General features: G+C 47.4%; 1 protein-coding gene across 6 annotated transcripts in view; it reads left to right on the forward strand.

Moving 5' to 3' along the window:
- Nucleotides 1-17,882, forward strand: part of LOC142767517 (japanin-like-RA1) — a 227,720-nt gene that overhangs the window by 53,091 nt on the left and 156,747 nt on the right. For 5 of the 6 annotated variants that reach the window (XM_075869323.1, XM_075869328.1, XM_075869325.1 and 2 more), the window contains exon 6: nucleotides 13,167-13,307. The exons of the other annotated variant lie outside the window; for it this stretch is intronic. In XM_075869323.1, coding sequence (XP_075725438.1) covers nucleotides 13,167-13,307 — 141 coding nt within the window. The remainder of the gene's footprint in view (nucleotides 1-13,166; nucleotides 13,308-17,882) is intronic. 6 annotated transcript variants of the gene reach the window in all.

The raw sequence follows: 17,882 nt of genomic DNA on the forward strand, positions 1-17,882 counted from the left end.
GCAGAGCGCATGGGACACACTAACAGGTAATAAACTGCATGTCATCAAGCCGCAACTTGGTCATTGGCCGCCAGTATAAAAATTACGCCACATAGAAATAATACTTACATGGTTAGGAACAGGACATACACACACGACACATTCCTTTCTTTTGTCTTGGGGTGATCCACATTTAAGTGAGTGATGTGGATAAGCACTTACCATACTTCGCATTTTAATCCTGTGTAAATAATTATACACGCTGAGAAGACAACATTTTTCATTACACTACCGACAACATACATCGCGTCATTTTGCAATGATCGACGGTGGTGAACCAGTTTTCACTCATAAACTGTTATCGGCTTTTTTAAGAGACGTCCGTACTTTTCACGCCGTATACCCGGGCATTCGGTAGCACGACCTCTCCAGAAAAGTCTCTGCTGCGGTGCCTACACAGAGCGAATCACTTGCCTCACGGCCCTTGGACGCAAGGACGTGAATGATCGAGGCGCTTGTGCGGATGCCATACATGTCCACCACGGTTTTTCCTACCACAAGCTTTCATCACCCACTGACACTACGCATATTTCACGACATGGGCATGATTTTATTACTTCTGTGTTTTATATCTGCCTCAGCATGACAAATTTTAAGGCCCTTATATAGCCGCCTTCACAATCATTGTCCACATCTTTAGTACCATGAACTGGAACTCTTTGGCCATGAAATGGCCCTTGCGCAACAAAACACCGAACATCATCATACATACTTACACAAACAAAAAGCCAAACACACACACGCATATATGCATACAGGCTTCTATGGCTTGCGTGGAGCTTTCTCCGCTGTCTGCACTCTTTCCTGTCTTCCTTCTAATGTTACTTCCGCTTCGCAGCAAGCTAAGTGGGAGATCAGTTACCAGAGCAACACTACAGTATTTGGTATTCGCCTTGCGCTGGTTACCTCAGGATCAACTAGTGCTGGAAACTAGGCCTGCGCCGTTTTTTCCTGTGTCACACTGCTTTACCGTACGGCCATCTTTCATTACAAACTTTTAACTTTTCGAAACCTCATCATCAGGTGATTACATCTTCACGCCGCTACCAAACTCCATGTGCTTCCCCCCCCCCCCCTTCCTGTTCAAGTTAGGCGATTGGTTGTGCAATGTTTTTTGTTGGTACTTGTTATATCTGCCGTGCGAAAACACTGTGATAGAGAACCCTAGGCGCGTTTTCGCTGTAGCTATACATTGGCGAATACCAACTCTGTGGCTCGTCAGACATTTCAAGGAACTTTTTGAAACTCGAACGCGGATTTTGGTCGTCCTGAAAAAATGTTGGAGAATAGCCAGCCTATCAAGGTCACAAACAAATGCCATGAATGTTGGTGCAAGATTGCTGCGGTGATGATAAGTGCAAACAAACATGTGGTATATATTGGTTATAATGTCAATCATGTGTTCAATAAGGCAACTGAATTCAGCGTGGAATGTTATAATCAGGCAGTGCATTATTACACAACAAGTTAATGAACAATGACTGTGAATGAGTAATAGCGACCATGGCATTGGTGAAGGTGAGAAGGATTACCGTCATGAAATTGATGCATTCTACTAGGCAGCCTCCAATAAAGTATTCAAGTCCAATCTACTCATTACCTGTTGTGGGCAGGAGAAAATAATGAAAATGGCTTCAGTGCGCATGTGTTTATTATGGACGTTCTGGAAAAAGTTCATACCATCTCGCCGGATCTTGATTTATCTTTACGAGAGCCGTGTCTGATTTAAGGTATGAATGGCACATAGTGAAGATTTTCAGAAGCAAAAACGACGCCATGAGTTGGAGCGTAGGTCACCGCTGATGTTTTTTGCTATTTTTTTTCATCTTTTTCGACCACTCGAGTGGGAGATTTACGATAAAAAAGCACTGTAGGACTGCTCGTTGTAGATATTCTGGGCAATGACGGCCTTGAAATGGAAATTCCCAATCCAGTCCTTGCACAAAACTTGAAGGAAGCAATGTCCATTCTACCTTCTTTCGCACGCCTATTGTGCCCGGTACGTTGACTTTACTTTGCTTTCTGGATTGGTGACAACGTAGGCCGAAGTAACAGCGTCTAATTTAAAAGCGCAAAGTCCTGAGAAGTTCAACGCCTAGTTGAGACATTTTGCGCGTTTCATGTAACAATAGGTGGCGAAGATGAGAGAGCGCCTGTACGAAGGGTAGTGAAAAGAACTAAAGTCTGGCCTATAAAGAAGAATGTGGGTCAGAGACTCTTTTAAATAGCACCGAAGTAACTTTTGAAGCTAAATATCCCGGCATCTCCACGAAGCGAACTATCATAGGTGGTTGATGTTCTGGGTATCGCATCGGCGAGTAACGCAACGTTATCCAGGTGTTCCACCTTTTAATAATAACAGATTGACATAGGGTAAATTTAGTTCGCCTATCAGTCCGCTTAGGCAATAACGCGAAGATTCAGAATGCAGGAGAGGAGGATACGGCTCTAAAGTGAATCGAAGCATCCGTCTTGCTACGGGGTGTAAAGGTAGCATTGTAATATGCGTGAATTGTAAAGGCGTGTATTGCTCGACCGGCGCCTTTGTGTTAGATATTTCTTTGAGAAGGCTGAATATTTAGGCAAATTTTAGTGGAGATTGGTTGTCTTCTCGATAGGTTGCTTTCGCCAGGAGCAGAGATCTAATACCTAACAATTAACCTATGTCTACATTGGTTTATAGTGAACCACTTTTTCCGAATAAATTTTTTGTCGGGCTAGTTTGCCATATGCTTACTGAAATACAAAACGACGTGTACCATCAAGGAAGAAAAGTAAAGGCAGAACAGAAATGGCATCTTTAATTTTCTTCCTTCATGGTACGCGTCTTTTTATAATTATAACTTTTTTCTCACATAAGTTTAGATTATATAGACTACACTGTTTCATACCGTAACCGCAACGGAAGACCACACTAGGCCCTGTGGAACTTCGCCCTTAAAAGTACGAACTTCATCATAATCTAGCAAGTGCGGTGAGATGGGTTCTATTGAGTATGGATAACAGCAAAGGGTAGGCCTAGCATATACCGAACGATTTCATGTACATGTCAAAGGCGCATCTTATTTGCGCAATATGCTAGATGTGCGATTCCTTTGGGTGCAAATGGTTTCCTTGCACAGCTGGGCCATCAATTAGCCTAAATTATGCATTTTCGCGCATACGACATTCACAAAAGAAGCAATTACTTTGATTGCGACGTGCTTTGAGCAAGCAGCTGCAGTCTCTGAGGGCCGCAGTTTCCCCTTTGACTCCTACGGAAGAATACAAACTTGTCAGGCAGGCCTCATTCAACTAATGTCGTGGTATATTTTTTTCTGTGCAATAAATTCGTTTTAAGCGTCATGAAGCTCAGCGAAAAAATGACGATACGAGTAAAACATGCAGTACGCCATGAATGTGGCTTCGTTCGTCAGTATCTTGCTATTTTGCAAGTGTGGGCTCTTGACAGAAAAAAATTACCACAGAATGCATGCCCCCGCGCAGGAAATATCATTCGCCCAAGCTATACGTCAGAACACGGGACTGGCAGACTGACGCAGTGATAAGGTTTACACAAGAAGCCGGTACTTCCTGTTTGGCTTGCGCGCATGTAAAGGACCACAGATGGGAATAAATGTACTTCAAAAACTGTTTTATACGGGTGTAATGCGACAAGCACTCGATTCGGTCGAGCTACAGGTTAGGGCACTGATACATCCGTGCTGTATATTATGAGTTGTGTCATAAAAGATCCCAGTAAGAAGCCAATGATGCGCGCGTATTGATTGAAAGAGGTTAGAGTTACCTTGAAGCATCGTCCCGTGGCCGTTGGAATAGAGCGAGAAACGCCGATTAAACTTGTTGGTAAGAGTCGGTAAACTGCAACTTCTCCCCTGTTTTCGTACATCTCTGAAGTAGGCTTTCGAAGTGCAAAATAAAGTGCTTCTACTATTATCAACATGCTATTCATTGCTTGTAGCATTTAGTTTCCGTCAATTAAAGATGAAAATTTACTATAACAGAAAGATAGTGTCTTTCAAACCAATATCTACATCTAAAGGCAAACCATCTTTTTCTGTGTTGATTATTCCATTTCTCGAAATGAAAAGGGGTTTGGCGTCGTCAAGGGGTAATTTTCTCAGCAAAGGCTATTATTTTTTATTTGTTTCATTTGTTTTTCTTTTATATACGTATTACTGCAGACCCTAATCGGGTCCATGCAAAAGGGCAGGACACAAATGCATACATTCACAGGAACCACAAAAAAATAGGACAAGCTTAAAAGACTAAGAGGAAAAAAAGAATAACACTAACATCAGGACAAAAAGTAATAAAACTAATAATAGAGAACATAGTGCGCACGCATGAATCTTACATAATACGCATACAAGAGCAATAACACTTTTGAAATACTCAAGAACAGCAACAGTAAAGCTGAGGAACGAAGAGTTAATCAATGTGACTTTATTGATAACACTAAATAGATATACGTTCAATAGAATCCGCGTTCATTTTTTGTGATACCTCTGGGTTATTCCAATCGTTTAAAGTTCGTAGAAAGAAAGAGAACTTAAGTAGGTTAGTTCTGGTGCTGTATGGCGTTAGAGAAAGGTCGTGACGATGCCTTGTTTGACGTGCTATAAGTGGGGACGCTCAAGCCTGTGGTTTAAGAAAGTAGCAATTGTTTTTAAGTTGGAAAAGAAATTTTACCCGGTGTATTTTCCTTCGGAGTTGTAGAGTCTGAATATTGGACGTATCATTAGGGCTGTGGGAGAGGCAATTATTCTATATTTAGAAAAAATAAACCTAACTGCCCGGCATTGTATCATTTTTAATCCATTATTGTTAATAATGTTAGTTTTTGTCCACGGGTCCCATACGATGCAAGCATATTCGAGGTTTGGTCGGATTAGTGATGTGTAAGTCAAAAATCTAGTGTCACGAAGAGCATGTTTTAGTTTGAGCCTGAGGATACAAAGTTTTTTGAAAGCAGAGTTCCAGATGTTGGAAATTTGGTTATTCTAGCTTAGTTCACTGGTTAATGTGTTTCTAAGACATTTATATTGGTTTACTTTGGTGAGCGGTGTGGATTCTAGGTTGTAAATTAAAGATATTTTGTAAAATTTTGTTGTTGCAGACACGTAAACAATTTTTTTCTGTTTTCAGTTCCATTCCCCACCGCTTGCACCATGACAAAATGTTTTGAAGGTTAGAGTTAAGTACTAACTGATCATTGAGGAAACAAACTTCGTTAAAGAAAACACAATTGTCTGTCACTATCCTAATTAGTATCACGAGACTAATTTCATTAACAATGTCATTTATACATATTAGAAACAGTAATGACCCCAAAACACTATTCTAGGGAACTCCAAAGCATACGGAATGTTTATTAGAAAAATATGCCTAGTGAGAACTTGACAAGTTACATACAAAACGTCATTGACTTGTGCGAACGCGTCGATGTGAAGATGACAGAGGTGGACCGCATCAAGCATGCTTTAAGGGTATTGACGAGGACGCCTTCTAGATGCTCATTTCAAAAAGCCCTGCTACTGTCGCCCAAGTTACCGAGCTCTTCCAAAGCCATGATGAGCTCCGCCGGCAACGTTTCGTCACCCGCCGTGCTGTCCCCATCAGGAATCGATGTCGGGCTTAACTTCCTCGCAACACCCCGTCCTCTTCTCGCAGATCAAAGATTTCGTACGCAAAGAAGTTGCCCGCCAACCCTCGCTCATCTCTGGCCTACCGGAGCGCAGTGCGCCGCTTAGTCCTACTCTACGAACTATTAGACGAGATCAAGTGTCTGAGGTCTTTCCTCCGCAGCTGGTGCCACCAGTCAATGCACCATTGGCGTACGCCAGAGCAGCAGCACGACCACGACCACAGACGTTCCAAGCGCCACCTCCACTGCCTGCACCTGTTTATGCCGCCCAGCCGCTACAACCTCCAGTTCGCCGAGTCCCTAATTTATGGCGCACTGCCGACAACCAACCGATCTGCTTTTCGTGTGGTCTACCTGGGCACGTTGCACGTCTGCGCTGCCACCGCCCACTCCACTCACGTGATAACCCACGTCCATATGAGAACGATTACACGTACACTCAATACACTCCAGACCCCAAATTGTACGCTCCTCAACCAAGCCACCGACCAGATCCTGATCAGCGATCTCGTTCTCCACATCGACGCTCGCCCTCCCCCATGCGCCGACGCCCCACGACAATCGACGCGGAAAAACTAAATGACGCAGTTCCCGAGGCAAGAACTGCGTCCTCGTCGCAAAGCACAAGCCCTTTTCGTTCGCCGCCGAATGTAACTAATGCCGTTCTTCAAGGTGTACCCGTACTTGCGCTTATTGATACTGGTGCCGCAATATCTGTTATTGCCGAAAAAGTTTGTCATTCAATTTGAAAAGTGGCAACGCCTTACTTGGGTTCATGTCTTCATACTGCCACTGCACAGCCTGTGCAGCCTGTGGCCTCGTGTACTGCCAGACTTGTAATTCAAAGAGTGCCCTACACCGTGCAGTTCGTAGTACTCCCACACTGTTCTCATGATATCATTTTAGGTTGGGATTTTCTCTCCCATCACCAAGCCGTCATTGATTGCGCCCATGCCGAAGTCACCTTTCGTGCCCTTGGTGATGTGCTACTAGTGCACGATCACCCTTTCTACGCGAAGTTGGTCATTAGTGACGACACCCAGATCCCTCCACGCGCTACTGTCTTCACACCTGTGTCATGTTCCGCCGTCGTCGACGCTATCGCATTCTTCATGCTTCCGCTGCTTTCGTTCATCGCCACTTATCACCACTCCCAACCACTCTCGTTACTCTTCAAGGTGGTGCGACCAACGTGCCTGTGGAGAATCCGTTCCCATTCACGATTACGCTGCTTCGAGGCGAATGTATCGGTTCGATAGAATCATTCGAAACCGTCGCTACATTTGACGTTCCTGACGAATCATCGGAAGTCAGCGCCCTCTCCTGTAGTTCCGTGAATGACCCTTCCACTACCAACATTTTTAACCGTGTCATCGACGAAGGCCTAAACCCACAACAGAGGTGTGAGCTTTTGAGCCTCCTTGACAACTCTCGGCCATCTTTTGACAGTCACAGTGCTACTTTAGGTGGAACATTTACCGTATGCCACCAGATCGACACAGGTAATCACCCACAACTACGGCAGCGACCATACCGTGTTTCGCTTACTGAACGCCGTGTCATCAATGAAAAAACAGGTGACATGCTAAAGCGAGGCGTCGTTCAACTATCACACAGTCCTTGGGCATCACCGGTTGTTTTAGTTAAAAAGAAGGTTGGCAAGATACGCTTTTGTGTAGATTATCGTCGCCTAAACAAAGTAACACGAAAGGATGTTTATCCTTTGCCTCGAATTGATGACGCCCTCGACTTTTTACAAGGCGCAGAGTTCTTTTCCTCCCTTGATCTACGCTCTGGGTACTGGCAAGTGCCCATAAATCCGGATGATAGACCAAAAACTGCCTTTGTTACACCAGACGGCTTATACGAATTTAACGTGATGCCATTCAGCCTATGCAATGCGCCGGCAACATTTGAGCGCATGATGGACACTATCCTACGAGGCCTCAAATAGAACACAGGATGGCGTTCTTCCTGACCCCACTAAGCTACGTGCTGTTCGTGAGTTCCCGAGGCCCGCGTCTCTCAAGCAGCTGCGTAGTTTCATTGGGCTTTGCTCATACTTCCGCCGCTTCGTCCAGGATTTCGCCTCGACCATGGCGCCTCTGACAGACCTACTTCAGGGAGACCGCAATCTATCCGCGTGGTCTCCAGCCTGCGACAGTGCCTTTGCGAAGCTCCGTGAGCTTACAACACCACCCATACTGCGTCATTTCGATTCAAGCGCTCCCACAGAAATCGCCACAGATGCTAGTGGTGTCGGTCTTGGCGCTGTACTTGCCCAACAAAAGCCTGGTTACCAAGAATATGTTGTTGCGTACGCGAGCCGCACTCTCACAAGAACAGAAGGAAATTATTCGGTAACTGAGAAAGAATGCCTAGCAATTATCTGGGCCATTACAAAATTTCAGTCTTATCAGTACGGCCACCCTTTCGATGTTGTTACCGACCACCACGCGCTCTGCTGGTTATCCTCCCTCAAAGATCCCCCAGGACGCTTGGCACGATGGGCTTTACGGCTCCAAGAGTACGACATCCGTGTCATTTATCGCTCAGGCCAGAAGCACGCCGATGCCGACGCTCTTTCGCGTTCACCTGTTTTTATTGATATTGCGAGTGTCTCCATACAAGACAACTTCCTTCCACTATCAGGACCCATCAATATTGTTGCGGAGTAGCGCAAAGATTCGTGGATTGCATCTCTGATATATTACCTATCTGAAACACTCATCCACCCGCCATCTCGAGCGCTACACCTACAACCCTCGCACTTCACCATCCGTGATGGAATACTTTATCGCCGCAACTACCACCCTGATGGCCGAAAATGGCTGCTCGTCACACCAGCCATCTCCGCGCCAGCATATGCGCTGCTTTCCATGCCGATCCGCAGTGTGCGCACGCCGGTCTGTTTAAAACCTACGCTAGACTACTTTTCGGTTTTATTGGCGCGGCATGTACACATTCGTTCAAAAGTACATTCTATCTTGCACAGAGTGCCAATGCCGCAAGCACGATCCTAGCCGTCCTACTGCACCCATGCAGCCGTTACCGTGCCCAGTGCGACCATTCGACCGGGTTAGAATAGACCTTTATGGTCCTCTATCATATACCTCAGCTGGGAATCGCTGGACTATTGTAGCGATCGACCATCTCACGAGATATGCCGAAACGGCCACTCTACCAGCCGTGACGGCACGTGACGTTGCGTCTTTCCTGCTGCAACGTTTTGTTCTGTGTCACAGCGCTCCACGTGAACTTTTGAGCGACCGAGGCCGCGTCTTTCTTGTGGATGTTATTCAAGAACTTCTTGCAGAATGCCATGTGATTCACCGCTGTACTACCGCATATCGCCCAAAAACAAATGGCTTGGCCGAGCGTTTCAACCGTACTCTTGGCGACATTCTTTCCATGTATGTCGCCTCCGACCACACCAACTGGGATCTTATCCTTCTCTACGTAACGTACGCTTACAACACGGCAACTCAAGCGACGACAGGCTTTTCTTCCTTCTTTTCACTTTATGGTCGAGAACCATCATCTCCAATCGACACAATTCTAAGCTACTGACCCGACTCATCCGAAGGCACACTTGTTTCCGAAGCCGCGTGGTATGCGGAAGAATGTCGGCAATTAGCTCGCACCCTTACAACACAAGAACAAGGACTACAGAAATTTCGTCACGACGATGGACGGTCCAACTACCAATTTTCACCCAACTCTCTTGTTTGGCTGTGGATACCCACCAGTGCTGCTCCTGGTACCTCTACAAAGTTTGTCAGCAGGTACCATGGACCTTATCGCGTCATAGAACAAACTTCCGCTGTTAACTACCTGATCGAGCCCCTCACGGCCACTGTGAACCTGCGTTGCCAAGGCCGCGAAATCGTACATGTGGATCGCCTCGAACCTTATCACGAACCACTTGTCCTCACGACACCTTAGAACACTTACTTGGCACCATCTTCAGCGAGAGGGAAATATGTAATGATGAATGTAGGGGGTCATACAAATCTCGGCAAACACATTGTCAGTGCTAAGCACGAGACGCTCGTCCCGGACTGTCGCTGATTTCACTAGCTAGGCCTATGCTCTCGTACCTGGTCTCGAATAATATATATATATATATATATATATATATATATATATATATATATATATCGGTACAAACTGCTTGTGATTAGACAAATAAGCTGCTACGCTGTTGATGTAGGCTGGAAAGCTAATTTTCTGCAATTTGTTTACGAGTTTACTATGAGTAACAAGGTCGAATGCTTTTTGAAAAGCCAAAAATATAACGCCAATTTGGCTTGACTTGTCAAGAGTACTAGCAAGGTAGCGAATGATTGTCGTAAGATGTGTTACAGAGGATAACTCTTTGCGAAAGCCATACTTGTGAGGAGCCAGTACATTGTCATGATTTAGAAACTTAGCTATTTAATTAGTAATTATATGTTCAACTAACTTGCCGCATGCAGACGTCAAATAATTGGGGCAATAATTGGTTAGTTGGGCTAAGTCGCCCTTTTTTGAAATGGGAACGACCCGTGTAGTTAGCCAGTCTGCAGGAACAGTAGCTGATGACAACAAGGAACGATAAATGTTTACTAGACAGGGAGCTAGTGCTGCAGCATACCTGCGCAGAAAGGCATTCGGTATGATGTCTGGTCCTAGACGTAACAGCTGGTTCTGATATGATATCAGGGTTCGAGTGACATGCCATGTTATCAGGTTTTATATTGGTATCATGATGATAAAATACGCTTAGAAAAAATTTTTAAGGTGCTCCGCGATACATTTCTTATCAACGGCGACGAGGCCTTTGTTAACCATTTGGTCAAGTGAATTTGTTTTTGATGCTTGAAAAAGACCAAAACTTTTGGGGTGCTGTGTGGATAAAGTTTCGCAACGTGTGCTGAAAATACGAGCGCTTAGCTAGCCGTACTTCTTTATTTCGTTTATTTTGCATTTGGTGAACAATAACACGTGAGGTTCGTTGTCACGTTAAGAGCTTTACTTTTCTTTTGAGGTGTAAGATCTCTCTCGTTAGCTAAGGAATAGTAGAGGATGTTTTTATGATTTTGTTGGGAATATAGTTGCTTAGGTAGTGAGCAATGAATTGTTTAAACCGATTCCAAAGGACAGTAACATTGTTGCTATGAAAGCTGTCAAGACTTAGTTCCAGGTAGTCTAAGACAATTTCGTCTCTGGCACGAGAGCAATCTTTAACTGTGATCGTTTTTCACTCTCTCGTGCTAAGCACATCCAAAGAAAAAGAACAATATACTAGGTTGTGATCAGAAATCCCACTATCAACCGACACATAAGAGTTTTCTAGAGAACGACTAATAAGCACGAGGTCAAGTATAGATTCTGTTGAACCACAAGCATGCGTCGGCCTAATAACTATCTGATGACGATTGTGAGGCAGGATAATGTCCTGCAAGTACCGTAAATGTGAAAGACCTTTGGTGCAAAAAAAACATGTTTTCCCAATTGACATGAGGTAGGTTGAAGTCTCCTATAAGAAGTACTTTGTCATTTGTTAGAGACGCCATGTGTTCAAGAAGATGGTGAAGGAATGCAGGGGAAGATTCCAGTGCTCGATAAGCGGCAAAAAGCAAGAATGTTCTCTCCCAGCAAGAAAACTTTATTGAAACAATTTCTAGCTTATCAGCCTGCGGTAGAAGAGTAGCAGTTATGGTTTGTTTTAACAAAGCAGCCACCCCGCCTCCTCAAGTACTTCTGTCAGGCGATACACCCGATACGACAGAGGAAACAATATTGCATTTTAAATATCATCGTGCCACCATGTTTCAGTTATGACGATTACATGAAGATTATAACTTAAAATTGTAGCCTCAAAGATTTTTGATTTATTTACGACACTGTGGGAGTTAATGTTTGGAACACCAAGTCCTTTAGAATCAGGGGAAGCCTTAACAGAAGAAAGTTAAGAATTTCTGGACTTCTTTTGACGACCACGCATTTTTATCCTTGTGTTGTTACTCTCATCCCATGTGAAGAGTTCATTGTTGATACGCAGTTTATCATCAAGTAGGCGAACTTTCTTGCCTTGCTCTCTATTAGTTTTAGCGCTATCCCACAGGAGTTTACGTTTCCTTAGGAAGTAATCAGGAAGTACACGAGTAATCAATTTAGACTGATATGCGAGTATCTCTAATTTTATGAGCGTTTTTTAGGATTTGCTTGTTTACATTGTCAATGTTGTTCTTCCTGTTAGCATGTTCGGCTAAGTTTATTTTTCATTTATGAATTCTGGCGATGCGCAGCTTAATAAGACTGTCTTCCAGTTTTTCTATTTCTTGTTTGTTGTAAGAGCAGGTGTTGCCCATTGATTAAAATTTCTGCCCTGGAATGAGTATCTGTAAAACTAGAAGACCTGTGATTACTGCCCCCACTTCTTCCGGCCAGTTAGTGTCAAGTTGATTTGTATATTTTTTCATTGTTTTGTCTAGTAGCAGATGCGGAGTAGGTGAATATAGCTTGATATATTCTCAGAATTACATTTCATTTTTAGATATTGTCACGGGCTAAGTAGATGCTTGAGGATGACGACCACGAAGTGCAGAGGGGAACGTGCTCGGACTGCAGCAGTGTTGTACGCATTTGCTCGCTAATATATTCGTCGTGTATTATTCATTCCCCGTAACATCACATATGGATATTTAGCCAATTTCAAGCCAGACAGGGCACGTGAGCAACAGGGCCGCAGCTCTGGCTTTTAAAAAAGCCATATCAGTAACTCCGCTGAGCCCCGATGTTAGCAATACCTGGCACCGGTAAAAGGTGCAGGAATCTGGATGCGAAGCCGGCCACTGTGTCATCACGGAAAATATTCTAATACCATGCTACCGGCCAAGGGTTGCTGCTCATTAGTGGCTTCACTGAATTTCTTGACGGCTTAAAGGTCCGGCTGCAAGTCACATGGACAACGACTTCTCAACATTAAGGGTTACTCATGGTGAAACAGTGTTCAAATAAACAAAAATACGTGTCGTTCTCCGTCATCGAAATCTGGGTGCTGTGGCTAACATCAAGTTTGAAAGCGCGACACACACAATCTAGGAGGAGGAAGGGAAGAAACGATACGCAGGTAGGCTAACCAGAGGCACGTCTGGTTTGCTACCCTGAATTCTTACTTCTCTAAAAATAAAGAATTTAAAAATAGCTCAATCACTGTTTTAAACTTTGAAGAGTAAGAAAGAACTTTGTGGTATATACCCAAACTGGGCTGTTCCGCTTTCTACAAAGTGGTCTTACTTCTACCTGTGATTACCTCACCATGTAAAGCATGTTGCTGTCAAGCAGCTAGTCTCAAACATGGACTTTCAAAGAAAACCGGATGGCATTGCATATCAAGCCAAAGATTTTAATGGTTGTGTGACTGCTTCACTTATTCTGTCTCTTCTTGTTGTGTAGCGTCGTGTACTGAAATACGTATCCTAATTTTTTTCAGCTTCCTGCTTCCCAAAATATGCTCTACCTCGTGGGTTACTCAGAGAATCTTAGTATGTCAGAGTACCCATGCGTAGCGTCTACCTACATGTATTACATGTGGGGTGCGCATTATCGCGAATTGCTATTGAAAACAAAAAAGGTGAGTGACACATATAACACTCATTACTATAATTCTTTGCCCGGGGACACTTCATATCTACCAACGCTTCGCGAAGGTCTTTAAAGAAGGTACAGTCATGATATTGACACGTGCGGTTCTTTTGGTTTACGAAGGAAGACGCTATCACTTTCTGTTAAGCGCAACGCAGGCCGCGTTTATCTTGTATGCCACTCTGGAACGCGTTACGACGCGTGTATAAAAAACTGACACGTGCGGTTCTTTTCGTTTGCGAAGGAAGACGCTATCACTTTCTGTTAAGCGCAACGCAGGCCGCGTATATCTTGTATGCCACTTTGGAACGCGTTACGACGCGTGTATAAAAAGCCGGCGCAGTGCGCCACTGGGGGTCCTTTTTCCGTCGGCCGACGACTGTTCACGCCGCTGTTGCTATGAGTTGTGTTTGGCCCCGTTTTGCTGGGCACAAGTTCGCCCAATAAACAGTTCGCCTGACACCGCCCTGACTCCTGCGTGCTTCCTCTGAAGTGCTGCGTGTATCACAACCTCGTGACATCTGGTGGAGGTGCTTCTCGGTCCATGTACCGTACGCCCCCGTCCAGCCGTGAGCCAAGCCCAAGCCGGCAAGAGGACGACGCCGACCCGGTCGTTCGAGTGAGCCGAAGACAACAAGGACTACCGCCCGAATACCTGCCGCTCCCCGACAAGGACAAGAAAACAAAGGCTGCTACGAAGCCGGCATCCACGATGACGGAAGCAAGGTCTTCGGCAACCGTGGTCGTCAACCAGCCCAAAGAGCCGCCTACCTTCCGCGGATCGACCTACGAAGACCCGGAAAGCTGGCTTGACATTTACGACCGCGTCGCAGCCCTCAATACGTGGGACCCGGACGACAAGCTACGTCATGTGTATTTTTACCTGGAAGACGCCGCAAGGACTTGGTTCGAGAACCGCGAGTCAACGCTTCGAACCTGGGACGACTTCCGCGTTGCTTTCCTGCGCACCTTTGCAAGCGTCGTGCGAAAGGAAAGAGCCGCAGCACTGCTTGAAACTCGGGTGCAGCTCCCCAACGAAAACGTAACGATCTTTACGGAGGAAATGACGCGACTTTTCCGCCACGCCGACGCCGACATGTCTGAGGACAAGAAGGTTCGCCTGCTTATGCGAGGAGTGAAGCAGGAGCTCTTCGCCGGACTGATCAGAACCCCGCCAAAGACGGTACAAGAGTTCCTCTCCGAGGCTACCACCATCGAGAAGACTCTTGAAATGCGGACCAGCCAATACGATCGGCGCATGTCGCCAGACGTCGCAGAAGTCCGAGGACTCTGCCCCGACGACCTGCGCGAGACCATACGTGCTATTGTTCGTGAAGAACTGCGCCGCATGTTGCCATCGTCTCAGCCCCAAGTCGCCTCTCTCGAAGACGTAGTCCGCGAGGAACTGCAGCGCTCACTGAGCGTTCCTGAACGGCCACAGCCCCAACCGGAGGCGATGACCTACGCCGCTACTGCACGACGACCTGTCGCCGCTCCTCGCCAACACCAGGAGCCAACGTCTCCGCAGTTTCGTCGCCAGCCACCGCCGCCACCCCCGACGCCTTCCCGCTCGCCAGTAATCCAGCGCTCGCCGAGGAAAACTGACGTTTGGCGCACCCCGAACCACCGCCCACTATGCTACCACTGCGGCGAAGCCGGGCACACCTACCGCTACTGCCAGTACCGTGAGATGGGACTGCGTGGCTTCGACGTGAACGCGCCGCGTCCGCGCCCAGGTGAGCGACCTCGCGACATCGCCGACTACATCGCCGGATCGCAGTGGCAACAACGACGACCATCCCGTTCACCTTCGCCTGGCCGCTACGTCTCCCCGGATCGCCGCCAGTACACCGGCCCTAACCGGGGCCGATCCCCAAGCCCCTACCCGGGAAACTAAAGGCAGCAACCGATGGAGGTGCGGTTGCTGCACGACGCAATGCCGAAGATCCTCCTCCGCCGCCGCCGCCGCTGCCGATGACGACGACCACGACGCACGAACTTTCCCGACGTAGTCGCAGTACGCCACCTGAGCAGAGTCTTTACGACAAAGCCTCGCCGCCGACGCGACATAGCAGCACCGGACCAAGCCGACGCAGCCGTGATCCAACGCCCCGACCTAACCGGAACGCCAGACGACGAACCACCGACCTCGACGTGATCATCGACGGCCACAGCGTCACCGCCCTAGTCGATACCGGCGCCGACTACTCTATCATCAGTGGTCTCTTCGCCGCTAAGCTCAAGAAGGTAAAGACTGCATGGGAAGGACCGGATATCCGAACAGCAGGGGGCCACCTTATAACACCGACTGGAACCTGCACGGCAAGAGTCACGATTCACAGCCAGACGTATTCTGTGAATTTTGTGGTCCTGCAGCAATGCTCGCGAGACGTCATTTTAGGCATGGATTTCCTGGACCAGCAAGGCGCAGTAATCGACCTAAGATCCAGGTCAATCACGCTGTCCACGGATAATGCAACGGCGTCAGACTGCAACGTCGCTCACAATGCCTTGAATGTGACAGAAGAGCAGGTAACCATCCCGCCACTGTCGAGCGTCATCATTTCCGTCGGCACCAAAGCGTCTACCAACTTACAAGGTGTCATCGAAGGCGACCAGCACCTGCTCCTAAACCGTCAGATGTGCGTCGCAAGAGGCATAGCCAAGCTTCATGACGGCGAAGCCAAGGTAATGGTGACGAACTTCAGCAACGAATATAGGCACTTAAATAGGGGCACGACGGTAGCACATCTAAGCGAATTTGTGGAAGCGAGCAATGCCTTCGCCCTCACTGATTCTCAGGGAGCCGCAACGTCGACAGCAGTGTCCGCGCCCGCCTTCGACGTCAATCAAAGCCTTTCCAGGCAGCAACAAAAGGAGCTCAAAGCCTTACTCCACCAATACAAGGACTGCTTCTCGTCGTCGTCGAGGCTTCGTCAGACCCCTCTCGCGAAACATCGCGTCATAACCGACGAATATGCCCGTCCGCTCCGTCAGAGCCCCTACCGAGTTTCTGCACGGGAACGCGAGGCCATCAAGCAACAAGTCGACGAAATGCTGCGTGACGACATCATTCAGCCGTCTACGAGTCCGTGGGCATCACCCGTGGTGTTGGTGAAGAAGAAGGACGGAACCCTACGTTTTTGCGTCGATTATCGTCGCCTGAACAACATCACGAAGAAAGACGTGTATCCCCTCCCACGGATAGACGATGCTCTGGACAGACTCTACAACGCCAAGTATTTTTCGTCGATGGATCTCAAAACCGGCTACTGGCAAATCGAAGTAGACGAGAGAGACCGAGAGAAGACTGCCTTCATAACACCAGACGGCCTATTCGAGTTTAAGGTCATGCCCTTTGGTCTTTGCTCGGCGCCTGCGACGTTCCAACGGGTTATGGACACAGTACTTGCAGGCTTGAAGTGGCAGACTTGCCTCGTCTACTTGGACGACGTAGTCGTATTTTCTTCCAACTTTGACGAGCACCTCCGGCGCCTTGAAGCTGTTCTTCGGGTAATCAAAGCCTCGGGACTTACCCTGAAGCCAGAAAAGTGCCGCTTCGCCTACGAGGAACTATTGTTCCTTGGCCACGTTATCAGCAAGTCGGGAGTGCTCCCTGATCCACAGAAAACAGCTGCGATCGCCGACTTTCCTGCACCCACCGACAAGAAAGCAGTACGCCGATTTCTTGGCCTCTGCGCTTATTACAGGCGCTTCGTGAAGAACTTTTCGCGGATCGCCGAGCCACTCACGTACCTCACGAAGGCCGACGTCGACTTCAAATGGGAAACGCCGCAAGTCGAGGCATTTCAAGAATTAAAGCGACGCCTGCAAACGCCGCCAATACTGGCGCACTTCGACGAAGAAGCTGACACCGAAATTCACACGGACGCAAGCAGCACAGGGCTCGGCGCCGTGATCGTGCAGAGGACCGACGGACTTGAAAGGGTCATCAGTTACGCCAGCCGGTCACTTTCGAAGGCAGAAGCCAATTATTCCACGACAGAAAAGGAATGCCTTGCCATCATCTGGGCTACATCAAAGTTCCGCCCCTACCTGTATGGCAGGCCTTTCAAAGTCGTGAGTGACCACCACGCCTTGTGTTGGCTAGCTAACTTGAAGGATCCATCAGGGCGCCTCGCACGGTGGAGTCTCAGACTACAAGAATTTGACATCACCGTCGTCTACAAGAGCGGACGAAAGCACTCCGACGCCGACTGCTTGTCTCGCGCCCCTGTCGATCCGCCGCCCCAGGATGACCAGGACGACGACTCTTTCCTGGGACCCATAAGTACCGACGACTACGCGGAACGCCAACGAGCTGACCCGGAGCTCAAGATCCTCATGGACTACCTGCAAGGCAAGACCGCCGACGTGCCGAAAGTATTCCGCCGAGGACTGGCTTCGTTTTTCCTGCGAAACAACGTCCTCCTGAAGAAAAACTTCTCGCCGCTCCGCGCCGACCACCTCCTCGTGGTACCTTCAGCGTTACGTCCAGAGGTTCTGGAAGCATTACACGACGACCCGACAGCCGGACATCTTGGTGTTTCCCGCACACTGTCAC

This window comes from Rhipicephalus microplus, chromosome 7, assembly GCF_043290135.1.
Source record: "Rhipicephalus microplus isolate Deutch F79 chromosome 7, USDA_Rmic, whole genome shotgun sequence".
NCBI lineage: Eukaryota > Metazoa > Arthropoda > Arachnida > Ixodida > Ixodidae > Rhipicephalus > Rhipicephalus microplus.